The sequence below is a fragment of the Petromyzon marinus genome, chromosome 7 (assembly GCF_048934315.1).
Source record: "Petromyzon marinus isolate PM22_M1 ecotype Great Lakes invasive population chromosome 7, UKy_Petmar_22M1.pri1.0, whole genome shotgun sequence".
NCBI lineage: Eukaryota > Metazoa > Chordata > Hyperoartia > Petromyzontiformes > Petromyzontidae > Petromyzon > Petromyzon marinus.
The window spans coordinates 12,947,220-12,970,902 of record NC_133673.1 but is presented as its reverse complement, the minus strand read 5'-3'; the positions used below and the strand labels follow the sequence as shown (position 1 = coordinate 12,970,902).

Below are 23,683 nucleotides of genomic sequence, written 5' to 3'. Positions count from 1 at the left end.
TTTCCCCTTCCTCGCCTTCGACAAACCCAAACACTCTTGACTAGCGTGGTGAAGTATGGTCAAATCTATCGCCCCACCACCACCACCACCCCCCAGCTCGCACGTGCATCGACGACGCGTGTGGTGTGGTGGAGGGAGATGACCCTGCGTCAAAGCGGTGGCGGTCTAACAAAGGGTCGTAACAACTAGCGTGGTTATTGTGTTACTCCGTCATTATAACTGTGGCCAGCACAGACACACACACACGCACAAACCCCTTGTTTACTGAATTATTTACAAAGACGTATCGCCTCCCGCCTCTGCAGATGAATAGTGTATGTAAGCCATTGATTAAGCCATTTGTCATCCCAAACACCTTTCCGCAATGCGTTTGGTCGTCGGAACGCCACCAACGGCGAACAGAAATGCGATTCGCGCGCGCTTACCGCGCGCAGGTTCAATCCGCTGCTGGATGAACGGGCCTCTCCCCAAAACCGCCGCACGGCTTGTGGACTTTATTCATTTGACCATACTTCACCACGCTGGTCTCAGGGCGTGTCCCGCACCGCTCCCCTAACACTGCACGTTTCGCCAAACACGCACTATTTAGAATCATCATTTTCATCATCATCATCATCAGAATCGGAATATGTATTTATACTGAAGGAATCCGATGAGCTATGAAGCTCTTTTTTGTTTCCCCTACAGATGACCGGTAGTTTCAGATCTCGGAAGCACAGCAGCGCCGGAGCCTGGGCAGTACTCGGATGCGCCACCAGGCGTAACAGGTGGTACCGTGGTATAGGCTGCGGGTGTGCGTGTTGGGCAAGCAGAGCCGTGTGCGGTAAGAACAAAAATACATCAATTGTTCGGTGGGGTCTCGTAGCGCAGCGCGCTCGCTAACCACTGCACCACAGCTCCACACGGTGGTCGATTTAGAACGCCCCCCGCCCCCTCCGACCCAACAATCCCCACCCCCACTCCCCAAGCGCACCCCCCCCTCCCGCCCCCCCCACACGGCCCCCTTTCACAAAAGCTGAACGCTGCTCCGAGCCGTTGTTAGCGCGTCGAGAGTTGTTGTTGTTGTTGCTGCTGCTGAGAGCCACAACGCGTCTGAGAGACGCCGGCGAGGAGACTGATTTCTCTGGTTACATAATCCTCGCGCACGCGTGTGTGTAGTGCTCGCTAACAGCACTTGCCCCAACAACCTGGTTAAGCTATACGTGGGATCTTTGTCTTTTGTGTGTGTGCCGCTGCTGTGGGGAGCGGTGGTGTAGCGGTGAGCGCTATGAACCCGGCGGCCCGAGTTCGAATCCCGCTCACGACCAACACCCAGCGACGATTATCTGAACCGGTGCTGGGCCTCCCCCTAGGTCGACTCAGCCTCTAATGGGTAACTGGCACGGTGTGGAAACATCGCCGCTAGGGAGACAAAGGCGTCCGGGCGTGGTGTTGGCCACCCACCCCCTCATGTGCCGTGCCGGCCTTTATAGGTGCTCGCTAGCAGCACTTGTCCCAGTCTTATTATATTCTTGGTTCTTTCGGTAAAGTCACGTTGAAGGGAAACAATAAAATAATAAAATATAATCAAAATTTGTCCTAGTCTGTTAAAAGGCCATACGGTGAGCTCTTTGTATTTGTATATACATACTTAATATTTCACCAATTTGGCCTATTTACGTCTATTTCCTAGATTCCTTTAGTTTCCCTTTCATATTAAAACACTCATTAAAATCATAGCCGTGCTTGGTTGCAAATTCGAACAATAATCATTAATAAATAATGCGCGCTCACTCGTGGACAAATCCCTCAGGTTGACAGATTCAGCTGTGTCGTCAGCGGCGTGCATCACGTGATGCGGGCGCAGACTGGTGCCATGCAAGTTGCCACTTCGGCATAGCCGGAGAGAAATACAGAGATAGGGGGTGGCGGGGGAGGGGGGTCACGGCTCATCGTCGTATTGCAAATAACGCGATCATCATCATCATGATCGTCAATGAGCCATGGAACTATCCACACCGCTGGATGCAACGCTTCCGCTAAGCCGCCACCATCTCTCACGGCGCCCGCCTAACAACCCACACACCGGCTGATTTGATCGCTCCATCTCCACGGAAAAAAAAATATATAACAACAACAACAAAAAACGTTCCCCTCCTTTGGGCTGCAATTCCGTGATTATCCTCGCCCCAGCGGCCACTGTCCCTTCTCGCGACGAGCGCTGCCCTGATCCGAGACCTCATTCTGAACGGGCAATTGGCACGGCGCGTCAATCAGCCGCGCGTGCGTCTCAAGACTCGTTCTCACGAGGGTCCTGCTACCATTACGGATGTTTTCGCCAATTCCATCGACGAGAGTTTGGCTTCGTGCGGTGGAACCCCGAGAGAAAATCCACCTGGGCGCACAGACGGGCGGTGGGGGGGGGACACTCAGCACTACAATCCCCTGGCAGTCTCGTGCTGTCCACAACACCGCGCTCGCTAACTACAACACCTGGCAAGCCCTGGTATGAGGTCACCCAACAAAGAAGCTAACCCAGGCCCAAACTCCCGCTTAGCTTCCGACATGAGGGCGACGTCGGTGTGGGCTGCTACGAGTGAGTGTTTAATTAGTTTGCCTCTGTTTAATCTCAGAGTAGATCAATGTTACGGGGGTAGCTAAAGTATATATATATTCGTCTCCAAGTGTCTGCGTGCGAATCTATCGATTCTCGGTAGCGACTGGGCTGAGTCAATTAACCCCAGAACCCCGTGCCGCGTAATCACGGTCGATGCCAGCTCAGAGTCCCCGGGTGCGAACCCAGACACCCTGATGTGATGTCGGCCCAGAATCTGTCTCCTGCCACGTGGACTCGGCGATTTCTCCTGCATCTGGTCGCGTGTGGTGGTGGCGGCCCGTGGTGGTCATGGTGGTTCGCTTCTGCCACCTGCAGGGGAGACGCTGCCACGGCTCATGAAGACACATACCCCCAGCCCATTCAGGGCCGGATTAAGATTTTGTAGGTCCCTGGGGCTACAGGTACTGTGAGGCCCCCCAGGTAAAATTTTCAAGAGGAAAACAAAATTCAATAAAAATAAAATAGTATTTTTACAAGGTCAACAACAAATAAAATTCGACATTCACAAACGAAATAACTTTTCACTTCATCTCTGGAGGCCCTCCAGCTGACGGCGGCCCCCTGGGCTGCAGCCCCTAAAGCCCCCCGTGCCTTAATCCGGCCCTGACCCCATGGAGACGTTTGGGGGCAAATGCTTTTAGCGAGCACCTTTGAAGGCCGGCACGGCACACGAGGGCGTGGGTAACAAGCACCACGTCCGACCGCCTTCGTCTCCCCAGTGCCGATGTTAACACACCGCGCGCCAGGTACTCATTTGAGGCTGAGTCCACCTAGGGGAGGCCCGGGGACCGGTTCAGAAAATCGTCACCGGTGTTGGTGACCGTGAGCAGAACTCGGGTCGCTCCAGTCAATTGGCAGCAATAGGGAGATTATAACGCCACCCACCACCATCATCATCATCATCACCAAAGACAAAGATCCCCCCTATAGCCTGTAGCAGACTGTAGGGGCAAGTGCTGTTAGCGAGCACCTATGAAAGCCGGCACGGCACACGAGGGAGTGGGTGGCTAACACCACGCCCGGCCGCCTTTGTCTCCCCAGTGGCGATGTTTACACATCGCACCAGGTACTCATTTGAGGCTGAGTCTACCTAGGGGAGGCCCAGAACCGGTTAAGATAATCGCCACTGGTGTTGGCCGTGAGCGGGAATCTAAAACGGGTTGCTAGGTTCGTAGCGCTAACCGCTACACTACCGCTTGCTCCACCATCATCACTACCACCAACAACAGCCATGATTTATCTACTGCTCAATGGAACTCTTTACTGTGGTTCTGTTTCTCCCGGACGTAGCAGGGCGAGGGCCCCACGTTTAACAAAGTTCAGTGACGAATCAAATTTAATTTTAATGAGCGGGCTGATACCACCAGCTCGCTTATGCTCGAGAACGCGAGATAATCACAAGCCAATTCGAGTCCACGTGGATACCACTACGCCTACGCGTGTGTGTCTTCAGATCTCTGAGTCACTCTTTAAGTAAGTCACCGGTGACGGGGCCTGACATCAGCTCGCTACAGTCGAGAACCGTGGTGTCTCTAAATAAGTCTATCAGCCCTCTATGTAAGTCTATGAGTGTCCCTGCGAGTCTATATAGGGGAGCGGTCAGAGAGCGGTTCGCACCCTGCGTTACGACCCGAGTTCAATTTCCGCTCACGGCTGATACCCAGTGTCGAATTTATGAACGGGTCCTAGGTCTCCCCTAGGTCGACACAGCCTCAAATTAGTATCTGGTGCGGTGTGTAAACATCGCCTCTGGGACACAAAAGTGCTCGCTAACTGCACTTGCCCAAACAGTCTGTCAAGGCTCCCCAGGTATCTTTGTCTGTGTATGCGAGTCTATGGATTTCCACGTCAGTAATTAGTGACATGGCTGAGCTCATCACTTCGCTACATTTGAGGGGCACGGATTAATCACACGGACCGCTCAAAACCACGATTCCCAACTCTCATTGTGGCAGCAAATTGTCTTCGACGCGGCCATGATGATCTTCCAGAGTGATCCAGGCCACGTCAACAAACAGTTTTAGGTTATCCGAATGCATCGAATGTCAGTGGCCGTAAAGTCGAGAATTTGACAACCTCCAGAGGGCAGCATCGGACCGGCTGAGAAAGAACATGCAAACTAGATTTGGTGCTTTCGTGACTGTATTTTTTCGGTAAAGTCACGTAGAAATAAGAAAAAATTAAATTACATAATATACGACGTTTCGATTGCAATACAAGCAATCATCATCAGGTAGAGGAAACACATAACCGCAGATATATATACAGACCTTAATTCCCTCTACTTAAGGTCTGTATATATATCTGCGGTTATGTGTTTCCTCTACCTGATTATGATTGCTTGTGTTGCAATCGAAACGTCGTATATTATGTAATATTTTTTTCTTATTTCTACGTGACTTTACCGAAAAAACAACCAAAGATTAAAAGAACATGCAGATTGTTGGGGCTTGGCACGGTGAATATACCAGACAAGCAAAATTGGACGATGACTGTGAAAGACCACAAATTGGAACGGCGAGATGAGGCAAGCGGTTTGGAGGTCGAAGCTCATCATCATCATCACCATCATCACCACCACCACCACGTTCCATGGGGCAGATCGCCACGCAGGTGTCCGCTGCACACTTCGTCACGTGTTTCCACGCTCCCCCGTCTTGTTGCCAATATCCTCAAGCGGCACCAATCTCTTATATCGTCAAGCCACACGTGGTCAGCCGAATACTCGAACGGTCTAAGTTGCGGTTCCCGCAGCTCCAGTCCCTCGCGACCCAACATCAACATTGGCGCGTCCCTCAGCGATGACCAAGCTACTCCCCCCGTTTCAGTTTAACGCGTAGGGGTCTTTCGCGCACCAAATATTATCCACAATTGTCAACGTTGTGGGTTTACTCTCCAACGCACCGGTGTGCTGAAGAAGTAACTAATTGGCGCGTGGTTGGTTTTTTTTTTACGTGACAGTCGTCCGTGTTGTGTGGTGGCGGCTATGACGACACATCCATATTTCCTCCCCATTCAAATACGACATTTTTTCCACCTTTATTTAACCAGGTGAAAACAAACCTTGAGGTTTAAAACCTCTTTTGCGAGGGGGGGGGGGGGGGCTTGGCAAGAAGTCAGCAAAAAAGAGATCACCACGCAACACACACACACACACAATACGACACAGTACCATACAGAATATTAAAAACAATTACGGTGGTCAATGACATTTTCTTCTATCTGAGCTTTGAAATCAGATGGCGATACCCTCTTCTCCAGTTTGTAAAAATCTCTTCTAATTCAAAATGTCGTGATTCATTCCAGGACCGAGCAGCAGACCGACGCCACGACGATAGCTAAACGCGGCACAGCAACATCTGTGGGGAAGAGAAAAGCAGAGAGAGAGCGAGCGCGAGCGAGCGCTGAGCTGCACGTGTCATCGGATTCCTCCAGTCTCAACAAAGATCTTGATTCTGTATTCGGGAGAGACTTTTTTTTTACTCTTAAACAACTTTTATTGCCGCCAGCAGCAACAGCACTGGAGGCGATTCCGATATTAAATACACAAAGTCACCAGCAACACAAATTAAAACAAACGCTATAAATCCACGCGCCGTGGCGATAAATGCACCGCGCACAACACGAAAGAGGGAGGTAGGGGGGGTGGAAACACTGTAGGTAATCGGAGGGATACGTATTGGACGGGACATCCGTAGCGAGGGGTTAATGCCACCCGCTCGATGGGTGGGTGGGGGGGTTGGTTGGTGGTGCCGGGCCGCCTGCAAATCCCCGTGAATGACAAAGCGAGTCAGGGGGATCAACACCGCTTCATCTGGGTACCCCTCTCATATGCCACATCAACGCCATGGTTTGTACTCTCGCTCTCTCGCTCCTCTCTGTATCTGACTACTAACAGCCCCTCCCCCCTTGATATTCCCACTAACTCGCCCTGCCCCCCTCAATCCCCCCACTAGCCCCCTAATTTAATTTATTTAATTTTTCACACATTTACCTAATCCCCCCACACACCCACCACGCTGCACGCGTTTCTGTAAAGATGATTGTGAAGTCAGGTGGCTCACGCAGTAGCGAGGTTGGGGGGTGGAGGGCAGGGGGGGGGGGTGTGGGTGGAGGGAGGGGGGAAGAGGAGAGGAGGGGGTGGCTGTCTATTTTACAAATTTAAAAAGAAAGGACGAAGAGGTTAATTAAACGCATCGCGTAAATTAATTTCAATGCGCACGCGGCTAATTTTCATACCGTGACATTCACGTAATTATGTAACGCTCCTTGTTGGGATTTTTCTTTTTCATATAAAAGTCCGAGTCATTTTTTTTGTGGATGTGTGTATGTGTGTGTGTGCCCCACGTTCCAACAACATGAATTCTTATTAATAGTAATTATAATTTAAAAAATCGTTGGTACTGTTTGTTGTTGTTGTTTGTGTGTGCGGTGGGTATTAAATCTGACATTCCGCTCTGGCCAATTCGTGGCTGTTTAAATTTCCCTAATTAAGCCATTCAAACCGTGGGCCCTGCATAGAAACGTTCAACGGACGCGCGTTTGGCTTGAATCTTATCAACCGAGCGACAGATGGAAGTGTTTGGGAATTATCTCTTTATGTTGTGGAGTTTTTTTATATATAAGCTACTTGATAATATGTTACGCGGTGTTTTTTTTTGTAACACAGAACAAAAATATATAAATGTTCAATTAGACCAGTTGTTCTGTACAAAAGTATTGCTGGGTGGTTTTTTTCTTATTATTATTGTATCGTTCTGTAAGTAAAACATTTTTTCCACAAATCACGCTTTTACATAAAGCACTCGGACAGTTTGCTAATACCTGCTCTTATAACTTGTCGGGGTTCCTCTCCACGTAAAAAAGGCTACAGCAAAATACCCCGGTTTACGTCAGGAGATGCGTTCCCAAAAGGCGCGACGACGGATATCGAAACGACGTTAAATCGAAGCGATTTTGCCGGGTTAGGCGGCGGTGGTGGCGGCGGTGGTGGTGGAGGAGGCGAATGCCGAGAGGCGACGGATAACGAGGAAGGATGGACGGTGCTATCAGCGACGTCCGTGTGGGGTCGGGGCGACGCAAATCGGGTAGCGGTATTAATAACGAGCTGCTCACTACTCTGAGAGCGGCATTGCCTTTGTGCTGTTCGTCTTTTTGCCGTTCTCTGGTCTGACGCTGGTGAGACGAGGCCCTAAAAGAAGGCTGTCTCTGCTGTAGGCCAATGGGTTTCAAAGACAATGCCCGTTTATAATTATCGGAGCCACGTGTTTTGTTTGCATGTTCACCACAGGTAACGTGTGTGGTTAACGCAGTATTTTATTCCTTGCAAAAGGTTCCTGTTTGGTGTTTGAACATCTGAACACAACTCATGCTTTATTGCCAGAAAGGGGTGAAGCCTAATCTTATTTTCTCATGGTTTTAATAAAGTAACGACGTATTTGCATAAACGACGCAAACGGGAGTCACGTCAATCGGGGTATCGCCGTATACATCTATACGCGGCATGTGTGTTGAACTTCTTTCGCACCGTCCATGGGCAACCGCGCAAATCGGAGGTGCTGGATCGCGTGTGCAGGTACATCGCGGGACCCTGGAGGGTGCATGCGACAGCCTGGGGAGGAGGCCTTCATCGAGCAGTGGATTGAACATGGCTGCTGATGATGGTGATGGTGTTGGTTGTGGAACAACGAGCAGAGCACCGGGCGTCTCAAATGCAGCGAGGTGGTACATGGGTGGGTGGGGGGAGGGGGGTACAGCTGGTGGTGCATCTACCGGTCATCTCAGTCAGCAGCGAGCCTTCGACACTTCACGTGGTAGCCTCAAAGTGCACCTAGCCTGGCACAGGCGCGGTGGTGACGTCACCGTAACTCAGTGGCTAATGCGGGGTCTTGGCGGGATTGACCCATGGCACCTGCTGGGTCTGTCCCGAGACCTCCTGTCAGCGGCGAGCCTTCGACACTTCACGTGGTTGCCTAAAAGTGCACCTAGCCTGGCACAGGCGCGGTGGTGACGTCACCGTAACTCAGTGGCTAATGCGGGGTCTTGGCGGGATTGACGGTGCTGCTGGTGGTGGTGATGAGCGTCGTGGATACAATTCAGGGTCGACGTTTTGCCGCAGCAATGGTGATAGCAACACAGCACATGGATCATATAAACGAGAGTTGACGTGCTACCCCCCCACTACCCCCCCCCCCCCACTACCCCCCCTCACTATCCCCCCCCCCCCCCCACTACAGACAGCGCTAACGCAACGGCGCTTTCAACCCGTTTAGAAAGCGTTAATTGGCCGTGTAACGGATCAATCGAGAACAAAAACAAGATTTTAACACGGACCGAGGCTGTTATTTTACCGCAAAAAAAGTTCCACGGTTTTCCTTGTCTCTTTCTTTCTTACTCATTAATCCACGCGGGGCTTGTTGGTTTTAAATGCCTCTTGGCACAGCAACAACAACAACAGCAACAAACAAACATCATCATAATCGCGGACAAAACAAAAAAAATTAGACACGCAAGCAGGCAGGCAGGCACATAAAAATTACCCTAATTGCCTATTGAAGCGTCTCTTTTTTTAAATCCATATTCTTATATATATTTTTTTTAAAGCGAGACAAATCACAAAACAACGGGAGATCCTATATTAGCGGTGCAAAGCGTTGATAGCTACGCGCTATGCAAATGCCCCTTAATCCGATTGCCAGTGGCTTTGTGTGGTGCCGAGCGGGTCCTCCGCTGTTGAGGACAGTCGTACTCACCGAGGGAATCGTCGCATATACCCAGGAGAGCTGTGTCCTCAATACTTGCTTTCAGGAGGGTCCTGCTACAATCGGCGTGTACGTGCCGTAATGTTGAACTTCTTCCGCACCGTACGTAGCCAACCGTCGCCAAGCGGAGGTACCGGAGTGAAGGATATCAAACTAAACACAAAAGACAGTTCTAAAAAGAAAAGTGTGTTCTTCAATAAAGATTATTTTAAAGGTGCACAGCTCTCAGTGGCTTCCATAATATCGGCAGGAAGAGCGTTCCAGACGGCCGCAGAAGCGCATCTGAAAGCGCCGCGCGATGCGGTGAGCATCGTTGTTCGAAGGCAAGATCAGGAAAAGTTTGTAAAAAGCACAAATTATTATCGCATTTTTTTTACTTGAATCTTTATTAAGCAAACACGCGTTGTTGTTGTTGTAATGTGTAACATCAGATTCCAATTGCAAGCAAAGATGATGATGACGCTAATGTTTTGCCAAAGAAAGCTTCGCGAAGTCTCGAGTCTCGCTTTCAGGAGGGTGATGCATCGGGGATGTTTGACACAATCCCTCCTCATTGTTCTAGAATGAGTGTTTTGCATTCTGTGCGATAGAGGAACCCGGAGGTTAACCCAATTAAATGCACTCTCATTGACGAGCCATCGTGCAGGCCAACAGCAGTGCCGCCTTTGAACAAATTGTTCACGCATCTCGACATGGATCCACCAACCCTTACTTCTAAAGCGCTGGATACACGCGACGCGACGCGCACGCACCACCCGTTCCCCGCGCGCGTTTCGCCGTCAACTCCATCCGATTGTGAACTGATGGAAATGTCACATTCACGTCGAGGGTTCGGGTGACTCCTATGAACAGGCCGCTTTGTTGGCGCAAATGAAGCACAATATACCTCGCCGATGATCTCGTCAAGGAACGTAAAACATCAATCACGACAACCCCGGTCAGGCTCGGTAGCAGCGGCAGGTTCTGGCTCGGCCGTCGAACAAAGACGGCGCTCACCTCATCGCGCGGCGCTTTCAGGTGCGCTTCTGCGGCCGTCTGGAACGCTCTTCTTTCCGATATTTGGAAGCCACTGGAGCTATGTACTGTTAAATCAACTATACAGTGAGGGAAAAAAATATTTGATCCCCTGCTGATTTTGTACGTTTGCCCACTGACAAAGAGATGATCAGTCTATAATTTTAATGGTAGGTTTATTTGAACAGTTAGAGACAGAATAACAACAAATCCAGAAAAACGCGTGTCAAAAATGTTATAAATGGATTTGCATTTTAATGAGAGAAATAAGTATTTGACCCCCTCTCAATCAGAAAGATTTCTGGCTCCCATGTGTCTTTTATACAGGTAACCAGCTGAGATTAGGAGCACACTCTTAAAGGGAGTGCTCCTAATCTCAGCTTGTTACCTGTATAAAAGACACCTGTCCACAGAAGCAATCAATCAATCAGATTCCAAACTCTCCACCATGGCCAAGACCAAAGAGCTCTCCAAGGATGTCAGGGACAAGATTGTAGACCTACACAAGGCTGGAATGGGCTACAAGACCATTGCCAAGCAGCTTGGTGAGAAGGTGATAACAGTTGGTGCGATTATTCGCAAATGGAAGAAACTCAAAAGAACTGTTAATCTCCCTCGGCCTGGGTCTCCATGCAAGGTCTCACCTCGTGGAGTTGCAATGATCATGAGAACGGTGAGGAATCAGCCCAGAACTACACGGGAGGATCTTGTCAATGATCTCAAGGCAGCTGGGACCATAGTCACCAAGAAAACAATTGGTAACACACTACACCGTCAAGGACTGAAATCCTGCAGCGCCCGCAAGGTCCCCCTTTTCAAGAAAGCACATATACATGCCCGTCTGAAGTTTGCCAATGAACATCTGAATGATTCAGAGGACAACTGGGTGAAAGTGTTGTGGTCAGATGAGACCAAAATGGAGCTCTTTGGCATCAACTCAACTCGCCGTGTTTGGAGGAAGAGGAGGAATGCTTTAAAGCTTTCGTGACTGCAAGGATTCATCTTCTTTGGTTCTTTCGGTAAAGTCACGTAGAATGAGAATAAAATAATAAATTGATAAAATAAAATAACACAATAATATAAAATAAACACAATAATATATATAATATATAATATTATTGTGTTATTTTATTTTATCAATTTATTATTTTATTCTCATTCTACGTGACTTTACCGAAAGAACCAAAGAAGGAGGAATGATGCCTATGACCCCAAGAACACCATCCCCACCGTCAAACATGGAGGTGGAAAGATTATGCTTTGGGGGTGTTTTTCTGCTAAGGGTACAGGACAACTTCACCGTATCAAATGGACGATGGACGGGGCCATGTACCGTCAAATCTTGGGTGAGAACCTCCTTCCCTCAGCCAGGGCATTGAAAATGGGTCGTGGATGGGTATTCCAGCATGACAATGACCCAAAACACACGGCCAAGGCAACAAAGGAGTGGCTCAAGAAGAAGCACATTAAGGTCCTGGTGTGGCCTAGCCAGTCTCCAGACCTTAATCCCATAGAAAATCTGTGGAGGGAGCTGAAGGTTCGAATTACCAAACGTCAGCCTCGAAACCTTAATGACTTGGAGAAGATCTGTAAAGAGGAGTGGGACAAAATCCCTCCTGAGATGTGTGCAAATCTGGTGGCCAACTATAAGAAACGTCTGACCTCTGTGATTGCCAAACAAGGGTTTTGCCACCAAGTACTAAGTCATGTTTTGCAGAGGGGTCAAATACTTATTTCCCTCATTACAATGCAAATCAATTAATAACATTTTCGACATGCGTTTTTCTGGGTTTTTGTTGTTGTTATTCTGTCTCTCACTGTTCAAATAAACCTACCATTAAAATAATAGACTGATAATTTCTTTGTCAGTGGGCAAACGTACAAAATCAGCAGGGGATCAAATACTTTTTTCCCTCACTGTTGTTGAACACTAATTTCTTTCCAACTGCTTTTTGTGTTTAGTTTGTTGTCCTTCCCCGGCACCTCCGATTAGCACGGTGGGCTTCGTACGGTTCAACACATACACACACCTGCACACAACTCGTTCGTCCGCTTTGAACTATTCTCATCGAAAAGTCCCCCTAACTCTCTCGTTCACCGCTATCCACCAGTCCAAGAAGGAAGGGCTATCGCCCGAAACGTCGGGCACTTATATATTTACATACCAAATAGGGCAGTGTCATTGATGAATGTGTTACATTTCTGCCGAAAGTGCCGTAACTTCACTCTCACTCTCAGCGCGCCCCCCCCCACACCCCAATGCCCCCCCCCCCACCGCGCGCACCCGCCCACCAGGACCCACCCACCCACCCCGACCGCCCCCCCCCCCCCCCCACAACTTTCCTCCCACACGGCCTCTTGTCGGAAGGAGAGACAAAGAGGGACGCGAAACGCGCATTGACATGCGCGGCTTAAGCCCGAGCAGAGAGCGCTGTTGGCACAGCTTCCCCAAACAGAGCCCGCGCGCTGCTCGCTGAGACACAATGTCCTTTATTTAACCAGGTGAGGGCCCATTGTCATGCACTGGCATCTCCAGCAAAAAGGAGACCTGGGAAATGTGGTCTTTTTTTTCCCTCCCCTTGGTTATATTAAAGGCATGATTGCACTCTTGGCCGGTTTGGTTGTTATGGGGTTTTTTTGTGTTGTTGTTGTTTGGGGAGTTTTTTTTTTTTCTCGTTAACAAAATATAGTCTTGGTGTTTTATGGGGTTTACATTTTTGAACGGGTTTGGAACGTGATGGCTGAGTCGTAAGAAACATTTGAGGTCGTTTTCATCGCGATCATCATTACCCACTGTTATCAAACGCTCAACAAAGACGTCATCGTAATATGCCCCTGACCAAGTAACCAAGTTCGCGACTCCATCGCCGTCAGATCTCGGGAGCTCAGCAGGCGTTTGAGCGTGGATAAGTGCTTGGCTGGGCGAACACAGCCACGTACGAACGGGTTGCTACGGGGCAAGCCCTGCGACACGCGGCGGTGGGCAGTGCTGGGCAGCAGTGGGCAGCAGAGGGCAACGCAGCAGACATGCGTTGTTGTCGATGACGTACATCTGTGCGTCTACAATCGACGCTCACTCTCTTTCACAAACCCGCACTGACCAAACGTGGTGAAGTATGGTTCAAATAATAACCCACCCCCCACCCCCAACCTACGCAATATTAGGGGGAGGCCCTCATCCAGCAGTGGATCGGTGCACACGGTGACTGTACGAGCACCGCTATCAGCGACGACACAATTTCAGCAAGCTATCTGGTTTCTCGACACAAGCCAAAAAAAAAATGCAACACACTCTGTACCGCTATTTACACGTGCAGTGTCTCATCCGCAACATGTCAGAGTCGCCTGCAACCTCTGCTGGTGGAGTGCCCGGTGTGTGTGTGTGTGTTGATCACGGGCCGTCGTACGACAAAAAACAACGATGAAGACGACACAAACTCAACTGGATCGTCGCTTGCGGAGGAACTATATTTAAAAATAATGTTGCTACTGTTGTTGTGTGTTAAGTTTGTTGCGAACGTGCAACGCAAAGACGTCGAGGCGGCGTCTACATCCGCTGCGGAAACAATCGTCGCCGTCGTCGTCCTCATCATCCAACTTCGATTCGACGATCCAGTCCACGAGCCCAGAGGAGACGCGTCCCAGCGTGTGCACCGCCAGAGGTTGGCGTTACGACGTTGGCGCCTCCATTGTGTGCACGTGGCCAACAAGCGGTGACTTTCGACAACGAGTCGGGCTCTCCATCGATTCACTCTCATTAGCCGTGCGAATGCGTCGTTACGATTAAGGAGGGTTTGCTCGAAAGGGACCTACGGCGTCAGTGGTGCTGGCCAACAACAGCCAACATTGTAGCAGGACCCTCCTGAAAATGAGCCTTGGGACTCGTCAGTGTGGCTTTCCTGGTTGAAATGAGGCAATCATCACGATAGGGAGAGAATATAGAGAGAGAGAGACGGAGAGCGACTGAACGAGACACCAATAAATGTATGGCTGGGTTTGGAAAAAGTTCGCCTTTTCACAGCCGCTCGGGCTCCCCACCGCCCCTACCCCGCCCCTTCGCGGGACGTGGGGGGAGGGGGGTGATGGGGGTGGTCGGATCGCGGGAGGAAGGGGGTGGAGGGGGAGCGGTGGTGAAGCGGTTGGCGCGCTGCGCTACGAACCCCGGCGACCCGGGTTCGATTGCCGCTCACGGCCAACACCAGCGAGGATTATTTGAACCGGTCCTGGGCCTCCCCTAGGTCGACTCAGCCTCAAATAAGTGCCTGGTACAATGTGTAAAACATCGCCACTGGGGGAGACAAAGGCGGCCGGGCGTGGTGTTGGCCATCCACCCCCTCGTGTGCCGTGCCGGCCCTTCATAGTTGCTCGCTAACAGCACTTGCCCCTACAGTGTGTTACAGGCTATACGGGGGATCTTTGTCTTTGGTGGTGGAGGGAGGTGGAAGGGGGGCGTGGAGAGATGATGGGGAGGGTGCAAGGATAGGGGGGAAGGAAGGAGGAGGAAGAGGGCTGGGAGGCAAGGAGGAGGAGGGCGGGGGGGGTTTGGGAGGAGTTGGATGAGGAGTTAATTCGTGAATTCCTCCACGTGGTCCCCACGAACGCCTTGCGGTGTACAAGTGGGGGGGGGGGGTCCAAAGCACTGTACGGAGTTGCCAAAGGTAGACTTTTATCGCGGCGAGTATTGGCGACGGTGCTCTAACTGACGAGTCCGAACGAAGACGAAACCGCTCTTCGGTTGTCCATCGCCGTGTGGCTGGCCGCTTTCTGCCAGTCGGTCACGGGGTGCGCCAAGCGCAGTGTGATGGCGACCTCGTACGAGAGGAAGCGCAGTTTTAGTTCCACGGGGACCGGACCGAGGTTTTGCAGAATGCACGAAGGAAGAGAGAGAGAGAGAGATTTTTTTAAATTAGTCCGAGTTTTTTGTGCGTCGTTGTAAGCTCATTGTGACGACGACGATTGCGAAGATGATGACGAAGCTGTTGCGCGTGGTGGTGGTGGTGACGACGACGCTTGGTGGAATTGTTGATGCTGCCGATGCGATGACAATGTTGCGTCCTAACGATTGTGATGGTTGTGATGATGACAGCGGTCATGACGGTTGTTTTGTTCCGACTTTGCTTTTTGTCACTCGTGTGACCGAGGTCACTCTTGGACGTGACACTCCGAATCAGGGTCTCCCGAGTTGAATGTGGTGTACCTACGTTGGACTTCTTTCGCGCCGTACGTAGCCAACCGTACTCATCGGAGGTGCGGCGGCAGGACAACAAACTGAACACACGAAAACAACAACAACAACAAGAAGCAGTTGTAAATAAATGAGTGTTACATCTCGTTCCCACGCAGCGACGAGACGCTGAGTTTGTGTTGGCTTCGTTGTTGTTTGTGTGGGACGACTCACGAGGGCCCGTAATCTATACACACCGGGCACTCCACCAGCGGTCGTGCTCAATGCCGGATTAAGCGAGTGCGGGGCCTGTAGAAAATGTTATAAAGGGGCCCTAATTTTTTGTTTTTAAATACACGTAAATATTAAAACACAATTGTTTTTACTTGCATAGTAAAGTGATTGTATTTTTTTCACTTGCTATACAGCCAGATAATACGACAAAGCGCTAACCTTAAACACCCAGTCCGTCCATAAAAGTCCAAGGCGGTATAGTAATATAGTAATAGAGCAAGTGCAGAATCATTGAACCGAAATTGATCACTTGAAAGCATTTAGCGCGGGGCCTTTTAAAGTGCGGGGCCCGTAGCTACTAGGATCATCCGGCACTGGTATCGCTGGCTGTTGCGGATGAGACAACGCATGTCGAAGTAGCGGTCCAGAGTGGGGTTTTTTTTGCTTGTGTCGAGAAAACAAATAGCCGCTGAACATTGCGCATTCCCAGAAAGGGCGCCCGGGCCGTTGTGACGTCGTTGTTACGAATGTATACACGGACTTGTATTCTCATGGGGGCTGGGAGGACAGGAGAAGTCGTCCATCGGTGGGGGGCCGTGTGGGCCCCCCCCCTACTCGACACCTCCAAACTAAACCAGAAATATCACATCTGACACCGTCAAATCGAATGCCCCCCCCCCACTCGCCCCGGATTCGCCGTGCATCCCAGGGACGGCTCTGCTGACGGAAGTGGAGGGAAAGCAGGCGGGAACGGTCCCCTCGCTTGCGTTGTTACTCGGATTTCACGAGACGCGTGTGGAAAGAGCTCCACTGACGATAAGCGCACGGCCGTCAAGGCGTCTCCTCCCAAACTCGCCGGGCTACGCAGGTGCTAAACGTTCGCAGGGGGATCCGGACGTCGATAACATCGACCGGCCTACGTAGTCAAACACCCAGCAGCAGCAGTAGCAAGCAGGAACACGTTGATCTGGTCGAGGGGAGATCAGAGAGCCGCTTTCATTAATTCAGCTCCTGCGCTGGGAAGCTGCCCGGCACGTGGAACGAAACGTCGGACAGAGGTCGACAGCCTGCATCACCTGCCACGAACACCGAGGTAGCGCCGAAGAACGAGCTACGTCGCGCCGTGCACAGCCAATCGCGCTAATCGGAGGTGCATCCATCCGATAGGCGTGAGTGTCTTGACCTGTGCTGCTGGGATGAACTCGGGCGGGTTGCTTGAGAGAGAGAGAGAGGAGATAACCTCCCCACGCACACGAAGGGACAGCTTAAACTCACTGCCACGCCAGGTGCCTCCACAAAGCCCACCCCCCCCCCCCCACTTTGCTGTGCTGACGTCTACCGAACGGGGGCTCCAACCACCTCGTAGCGGCGAATCTGGGGTAGGGGGGGGGGAGATCGACAAATCTCCAGGGACACTTTGCTTCTTAGAATCCATCAATCCATCCTACCGCTTGCTAAGCTGCGTGTTCCGCGAATCAACGGCTTGCGTTCGCCTTCAACTCCTATGCAGACATGGCCATCGCAAGGGAGTGTACGCAGTGCCTAGTAGCTACTACATATGTAGTAGCTACTATGTAGTAGCTACGGGCTCCGCACTTTCAAGGGTCCGCGCGCTAAATGCTTTCAAGCTATCAATTCCGGTTCGGTGATTCTGCACTTTCTCTATTACTATAGTACCATACCGCCTTCAACTTTTATGAACGACTGGTTGTTCAAGGTTAGCGATTTGTCGTATTATCTGGCTGTATAGCGAATGAAAAATACAATTACTGTACTATGGAAGTTACAAATTTACGTGTTTTAATATTTACGTTTTTTTTCCTTAGGTGCCCCTTTATAACATATGCTACAGGCCCCGCACTAGCTTAATCCGGCACTGAGTATACACGTGTCGCTTGTTGCTCACCGCCACCCACTCAGGTCTCGATCTCCCTTCTGGGATTGCCGCCACCGCCGCTGCTGCCGCCACCGTCCTAGAATCTCACCCAGATCACGACCGAGCGCTACTTGGTGGAACAGAGCGGAACAAAATACAAAAAAACGCGGACGTCCAGGACGGCGAACATCGTCGCACACCTCCTTCCTGGCCTTGACGTCCTCCCTCCTCGACGACACGGGGCGCAAACCACGGACCGCGTGAGAAAAAGAAAAAAAAACGTCCGGATGCGCAGTTCCATCCCCGGCGTCGATGTCAATTTTTTTTTTTAATTTAAAGGCAGAGCCGCATTCGCACGATTGTGGCCACGCAACCCACAACTATGGGCCACACGGTAACCGCTGCAGTCTTCGCCCCTTCGACAAAGGAGCACAACAATTACGCGGGCTCTCTCTCTCTCTCTCACTCTCCCTCTCATGGCCAGCAGACATCCATCGACATTGTCATCTTGCGGCTGAACCGCATCACTATCGAACGCAAGACGAGAACAGAATTCCAGTCAAGAGGCCAAATGAACCCCGGAAAAAATGCCACGCAAATTTGCGCACCTTACCAACCGCGTCGTCCGCAGCTCCGGTGCCAAGTGTGAATGCGACCTCACCTGTCCGCTCACCTGGGAAACTTCGTGGAGTGACGTGACGTCAGCGCAATGAAACTCCCTCCCCCCTCGCTCGTTCACACCCCCCACCCAACCCCAACTCTCCCCTTACCCCCCTTACCCCCCCCCCCCCGTGGAGCCACCACCACAACTTTCACACTGCGCTCCCTCTCAACGGGACTCCCAAACTTTCTACTCCGCGTGATCCCCAGACGCGGGCACAACGAAGGCGAGTGGGTTGTTTTTTTTGTTTTAGAAATAGACGCAGTCATTGATTTTTGGGGGGTTGTTTTTTTTTTTAGACGGCAAGGGTCGCACAGGGCTAACACTCGCGTCTCGCATCGAGACGCGTCTGGGTTCGATTCCCAACTCGGGTTTGTATGTTCTCCCACTATTCTGGACGGGTTTCCTTTGAGATCTGTGTATTCTACTAGACGTCTGTGGAAAAGAGAAGTATATTCCATCGGATTCCTCCAGTGTTAATAAAGACTATGATCCTGATCCCGATTCCTCCTGTAGTTTAAAAAAAAACACGTCACCGGTAATGAACCGAACATCCCGATGTTGAAAAAATACTTGCACATTTATTACACTGGAATTACACGAATCAACCTACTACTGCACAAACTTAGCAGGACCCTCCTGGAAACGAGCCTTGATACTCGGTGAGGATATTCCTGGGTATAGTTAAAGAAGGGAAAATAACGTGTTGTCGTTTTAACAATTGAATTTACGAGTGCCTGTTGCGTCGGCACATGCTGATGATGTTTTTATACACCGAGTACTGATTTAAGACTGCGTCGATCGAGAGGATACCAGGATGGGTTCGGGTATCACTCGCTACGTATGTTAGCCGTGGTCGGAAATCGAACTTTTATCTAGCAGTGCGCTAACCACTTTGCCACCACTCCCTACATATAAACACAAACACACCAGACAAACAGACAGTATGTATCAAAGACAAAGATTCCCCGTATAGCTTTAAACAGACTGTTGGGGCAAGTGCTGTTAGTGAGCCCCTATGAAGGCCCGCACGGCAATCGAGGGGGTGGGTGGCCAACACCACACCCGGAAGCCTTTGCCTCCCCAGTGCCGACGTTTGCACACCACCCCCAGTAACTTATTTAAGGCGCGAGTCGACCACGCTGGAGGCCCTGATCCGGTTTAGAACTTCGCCACTACTGTTGGTGATGGTTGGGAATCGAACTCGGGTCGCAGGATTAGTGGAGTCGTTAAGAGTGCGAACCACTGCACTAGTCGACGAGAGTTATAAAAAAAAGTGCCTTGAGTTGAACCAGGTTATAAGAACCTGGGAAGATTAATGGTTGGGAGGGCATTCCGAAGTGGAGGGAAGAAGCAGAATGGGAAGCGCTGTGGACTGCAGTGTGGTGAGTGGGTGGGTGAGTCGGTGAGTGAATGAGTGGGTGGATGAGTGGGTTGGTGAGTGTTGCTGTGACCTGCAATGTGGTGGCGGTAGTTGAACACCGTGTGGGTGAGACGAAAGAGTCACTCTGGTCGACCGAGTCCTCAACGAGGGGTGGAGGAATCAATGAGCGAATCAATCAATCAATGGTCAGTCAGAGACACCTTCGTCGTCAGGGAAAGCATTTTGGGGGAACCACTCCCGATGAGAGGTGCGACATCTCTCGGAATCTCGCTCCGTCTCTTGGAGAAACCTCTGCTCCATCCTCGCGACGCAATCGCCCATCAGGAAAGAAAGCGCATCGGAGGCTATTAGAGCCATTTAGGAGGGGAGCACGCATTCAGTCCCTTGAGCCAATTTCATTAAGGTCTCATAATGAGCCGTCCACGGAGGGTTTAAATAAGAAAGCGTTTATAATGTGCGCGCGGAGGGGGTTGGCGGTGGAGAGAGGGGGCGGTGGTGGTGGTTGTGGTGTTTGGTGGTGATGGTGGTGGTAGTGGGGAGAGGAGGAGGAGGCGTTGGGCTTCGTGTTCATATCAAAGCTTCTCTCGCCTTTTCTTATTCAAAGTAGGCGGCTCAATAAGACGACGTGCTGAGCTAGCCACATCAACATATGAGTTGGGGTCATTCATCACGGGGCGAAAGAAGTGGGGGGGGGGGGTGTAGAAGGATGGGGAGGGGGGGATGGTTTGGGGGGTTGGTTGGTGGTGTAGAGGGATGGGGGGGGGGGTGGTTGGGGGTTGGTTGGTGGTGTAGAGGGATGGGGGGGGGGGGGTGAGTGGTTGGGGGTTGGTTGGTGGTGTAGAGGGATGGGGGGGTGAGTGGTTGGGGGGTGGTGGTTGTGGTGGTTGTTGAGGGGTGGGGGGCAACATCGGGAGAAGGGAAGAGAAATGGGGGGGGGGGGAGAGAGGGAAAACGAGAGGGAGAGAGAGAGAGAGAGGTTCACACACAAACCCCCACGCACACCCCAGCGAATCCCGGACTCAATCTTAAAAACTCCTCTGTCTAACCGCAGGGAACTTCTTATAAGAGCCCCGAGGAGCACTCACTTGGGCGCCGCATTTTTTCTTGTTTTGCTTCTCGAGCCAGTCTAATTTATTGCGACTATTATTGTTTCCGCAAATTATTACCACCACGACGACGACTACGACTACTACTGCTGCTGCTACGACCGTCTCAGCTGCTATCGCACAATTGCCGTGAGTGCAACCTCTGCAGCCATTGCCATCGTTGACACGGCCGTCGAAAGCGGCAGCGCTGCGTTGTCGGTAGCTGTCGCCGTCTGTCGCGTCGGCGAAAAATGAGTGCACGCCTCCGCTTGTTGTGAGCAAGATCTCGTCCAGCTCCCCTACTGCTGCTACTGCTGCTGCTGCTCCTGCTGCTGCTGTTTCACCCAGAAGAGAAAATTTCAACCGGGGGAAATATATTTTTTTTCCGCAACCGCGAATAAATTAACGAGAGAAGGAGGCAGAAATCGACGCAGCTTCCCAGTAGTTCTGGGGATATAGGGGGCGCGGGCGAGGGGGGGCGGTGGAAATATTTTTTTTGGGGGGGGGTGGCCACTCAAGCAAAATTAGTTGGTTCAGAACCCTTACGGCGCGTCGCTCCGTGCAAGTCCTGCAAACGACAACAGAAACAAAGCCATTGGCCATCTCGGGAAATGCAACGGACTGGATGGTAAAACAAAAAAATCAAACAAGTCCAGCCGTTCAAAGGCAAATCCGGTCCAGCCACAAACTTTTCGACAAATCCAGCCAATTCTCTACCATTCCAGCTTTTCTTCTCTCTCGCTCCAGAAATCAATCAATCGCTTATTGACCAATCCAGCCACGTCGGCCGCAATCCGTCCAGCGTCGTTTTACCAACCAAAACAAGATCGCCCAAAAGAGCAAACGAACGTCTCCATCGATCCAGCCATCGTGCTCCCCAACCAACCCCGGCCATTTCTCCTGTAAACTTGGCAACAAATCTCCCGCGACCTTATCCAGCCACCGTCCTACCGACCCATCCAGCCCATCCAGCGATCGTTCTACCAAACCCATCCAGCCATCTCTCAAGCAAGCAAGCAAGCGGGCCGTCCCATACGTCCAGCGTTTCAAGCAAATTATCTCCACCACCAACCCCATCGATTCAGAAATCTTTCGACGTGATCTACCAAAGGCGCGCGGCCACCTCTCCCAACGGCGCATCTATCCACCAGCTTATTTGTTCACGCCAACCTCAGCCAGGCTTCTGCTGCCGTCCAGGATTTTTGTTCCCTTCTGCCTCTGGCGACGGAGGGGGGGGCGTCCGGAGTTGGGGGGCCGTGGCGGGAGGGCCGGGAGCCGCGGCTGCGAGCATGCACTGCAGTCTCCTGGACGCGGACATGGACTCAACAGGTGGTTATCGAAGCCGCGGGCAACTTTCGGCGTTGTCCTTCACCCCGCGGTCGCGTTGAGTCGCCTCTCGAGTCGCCGCGGAGTTTGAGCCCGAATTGATATTTTGTTGTTGTTGTTGCGCCGAGGTTTGAGTGAGTCGGGAGAGTTGAGTTGCGTTGCGTCGAGTTTCAGGAGTTGACTTCGAGTCGAGTCGAGTTGCGTCCAGCTGAGTTTGTCTCCAGCCAACCTCGAATCGAGTTTTAGAGTGGGGCGCGCGCTGGTTGCATCGTTCAGTGAAAAGTTGATGATGCCGCTGACGATGATGTGATTTACATCTTCAGCATCGTTAGAGTTCGCGTTGGCATAATAATAGTAATAATAATAACTGGTTTCAACTTTGCTATCATCAATAGCCATTGTCATCTTCATCGTCGTCATCATCAGCGTCATTTGTTTTACTCTATAGATCAGTGTCGGGACGCGGTTGGAGATGAGATGGAAAGTATTCGTAACTTTATTAGATGTGCGTAAGACGCGTGTGTGTGCGTTTTATTGCGGGGAGCGGTAGTGTAGCGGTTAGGGCGCTGCGCTATGAGCCTGGCGAGCCGAGTTCGATTCCCGCTCACGGCCAACACCCAGTGACGATTATCTGAGCCGGCTTGGGCCTCCCCTAGGTCGACTCAGTCTCAAATGAGTACCTAGTCCTGTGCGTAAAAACATCGCCACTGGGGAGACAAAGGCGGCCGGGCGTGGTACTGGCCACCCACCCCCTCGTGTGCCGTTCTGGGCTTCATAGGTGCTCGCTAACAGCACTTGCCCCAACAGTCTGTTTAGGCTATACAAGGGGGGGGGGGAGTCATTGTATATATACAGTATCATTATTATACATCTCTATGTATATATGGTTTTACTTTATGCATCAGTACCATAAGACGTTTTGCAAATTAGTTGGAAGTATGTGCGTATGTGTTTGTATCAGCGTGTACAGTATGCGTATTTGTGTGTGTGTGTATATATATAAGCAGGGAACGGTAGTGTAGCGGTTAGCGCACTACGCTCCGAACCTGGCGACCCGAGTTCAATTCCACTCACACCTGTGTCTACTCAGTCTTACATGAGAAAACCTACCTGGTGCGGTGTGCGTGGCACACCTTAATAGGTGCTCGATTACAGCACTTACCCCTACAGCTTGTTGACGTTACAATGCATACACATGTATCTGTGCATGCATTCGTATATGATCGTGTGAATAGCTCTCAAGTTTAAACACGATGCATCCGTTCACTCACACGGTGTGTGTCTTCCCCCCCCCCGCCCCCTTCTATCTAAATTCCGACAACACTAAAACAATCTTCTCCACACACTAAGACGAATATCTACACTGCCCTTCGTTTAACAAATCACTTTGTCGCAAAGTGCACGTACATCTTTGACTTTTCAGAGGCTTCGCATGCTCGCTCGACCGAGCCCTTGGAATGGCGGCCCCGTCTGCCAGGAACATGGAAAGTCAATTCGTAGTCGGGGGAGAAAACTCAACCACAGTCCTATCGCTCCTTATTTAATGCCCTGGAAAAGGGTCGTTGCCCGAAACGTAAAATTT

At 51.0% G+C, this 23,683-nt stretch overlaps 1 protein-coding gene across 3 annotated transcripts in view; it reads left to right on the top strand.

Moving 5' to 3' along the window:
* Positions 1–20,657: 20,657 nt before the first annotated feature.
* RFX4 (regulatory factor X4) overlaps positions 20,658–23,683 on the top strand; it is an 86,539-nt gene continuing 83,513 nt past the window's right edge. For 2 of the 3 annotated variants that reach the window (XM_032949201.2, XM_076065413.1), the window contains exon 1: positions 20,658–22,104. In XM_032949201.2, the coding sequence (XP_032805092.1) occupies positions 22,065–22,104 (40 nt within the window). In that variant the 5' untranslated portion in view covers positions 20,658–22,064. The remainder of the gene's footprint in view (positions 22,105–23,683) is intronic. The other variant, XM_076065414.1, reaches the window with a different exon arrangement.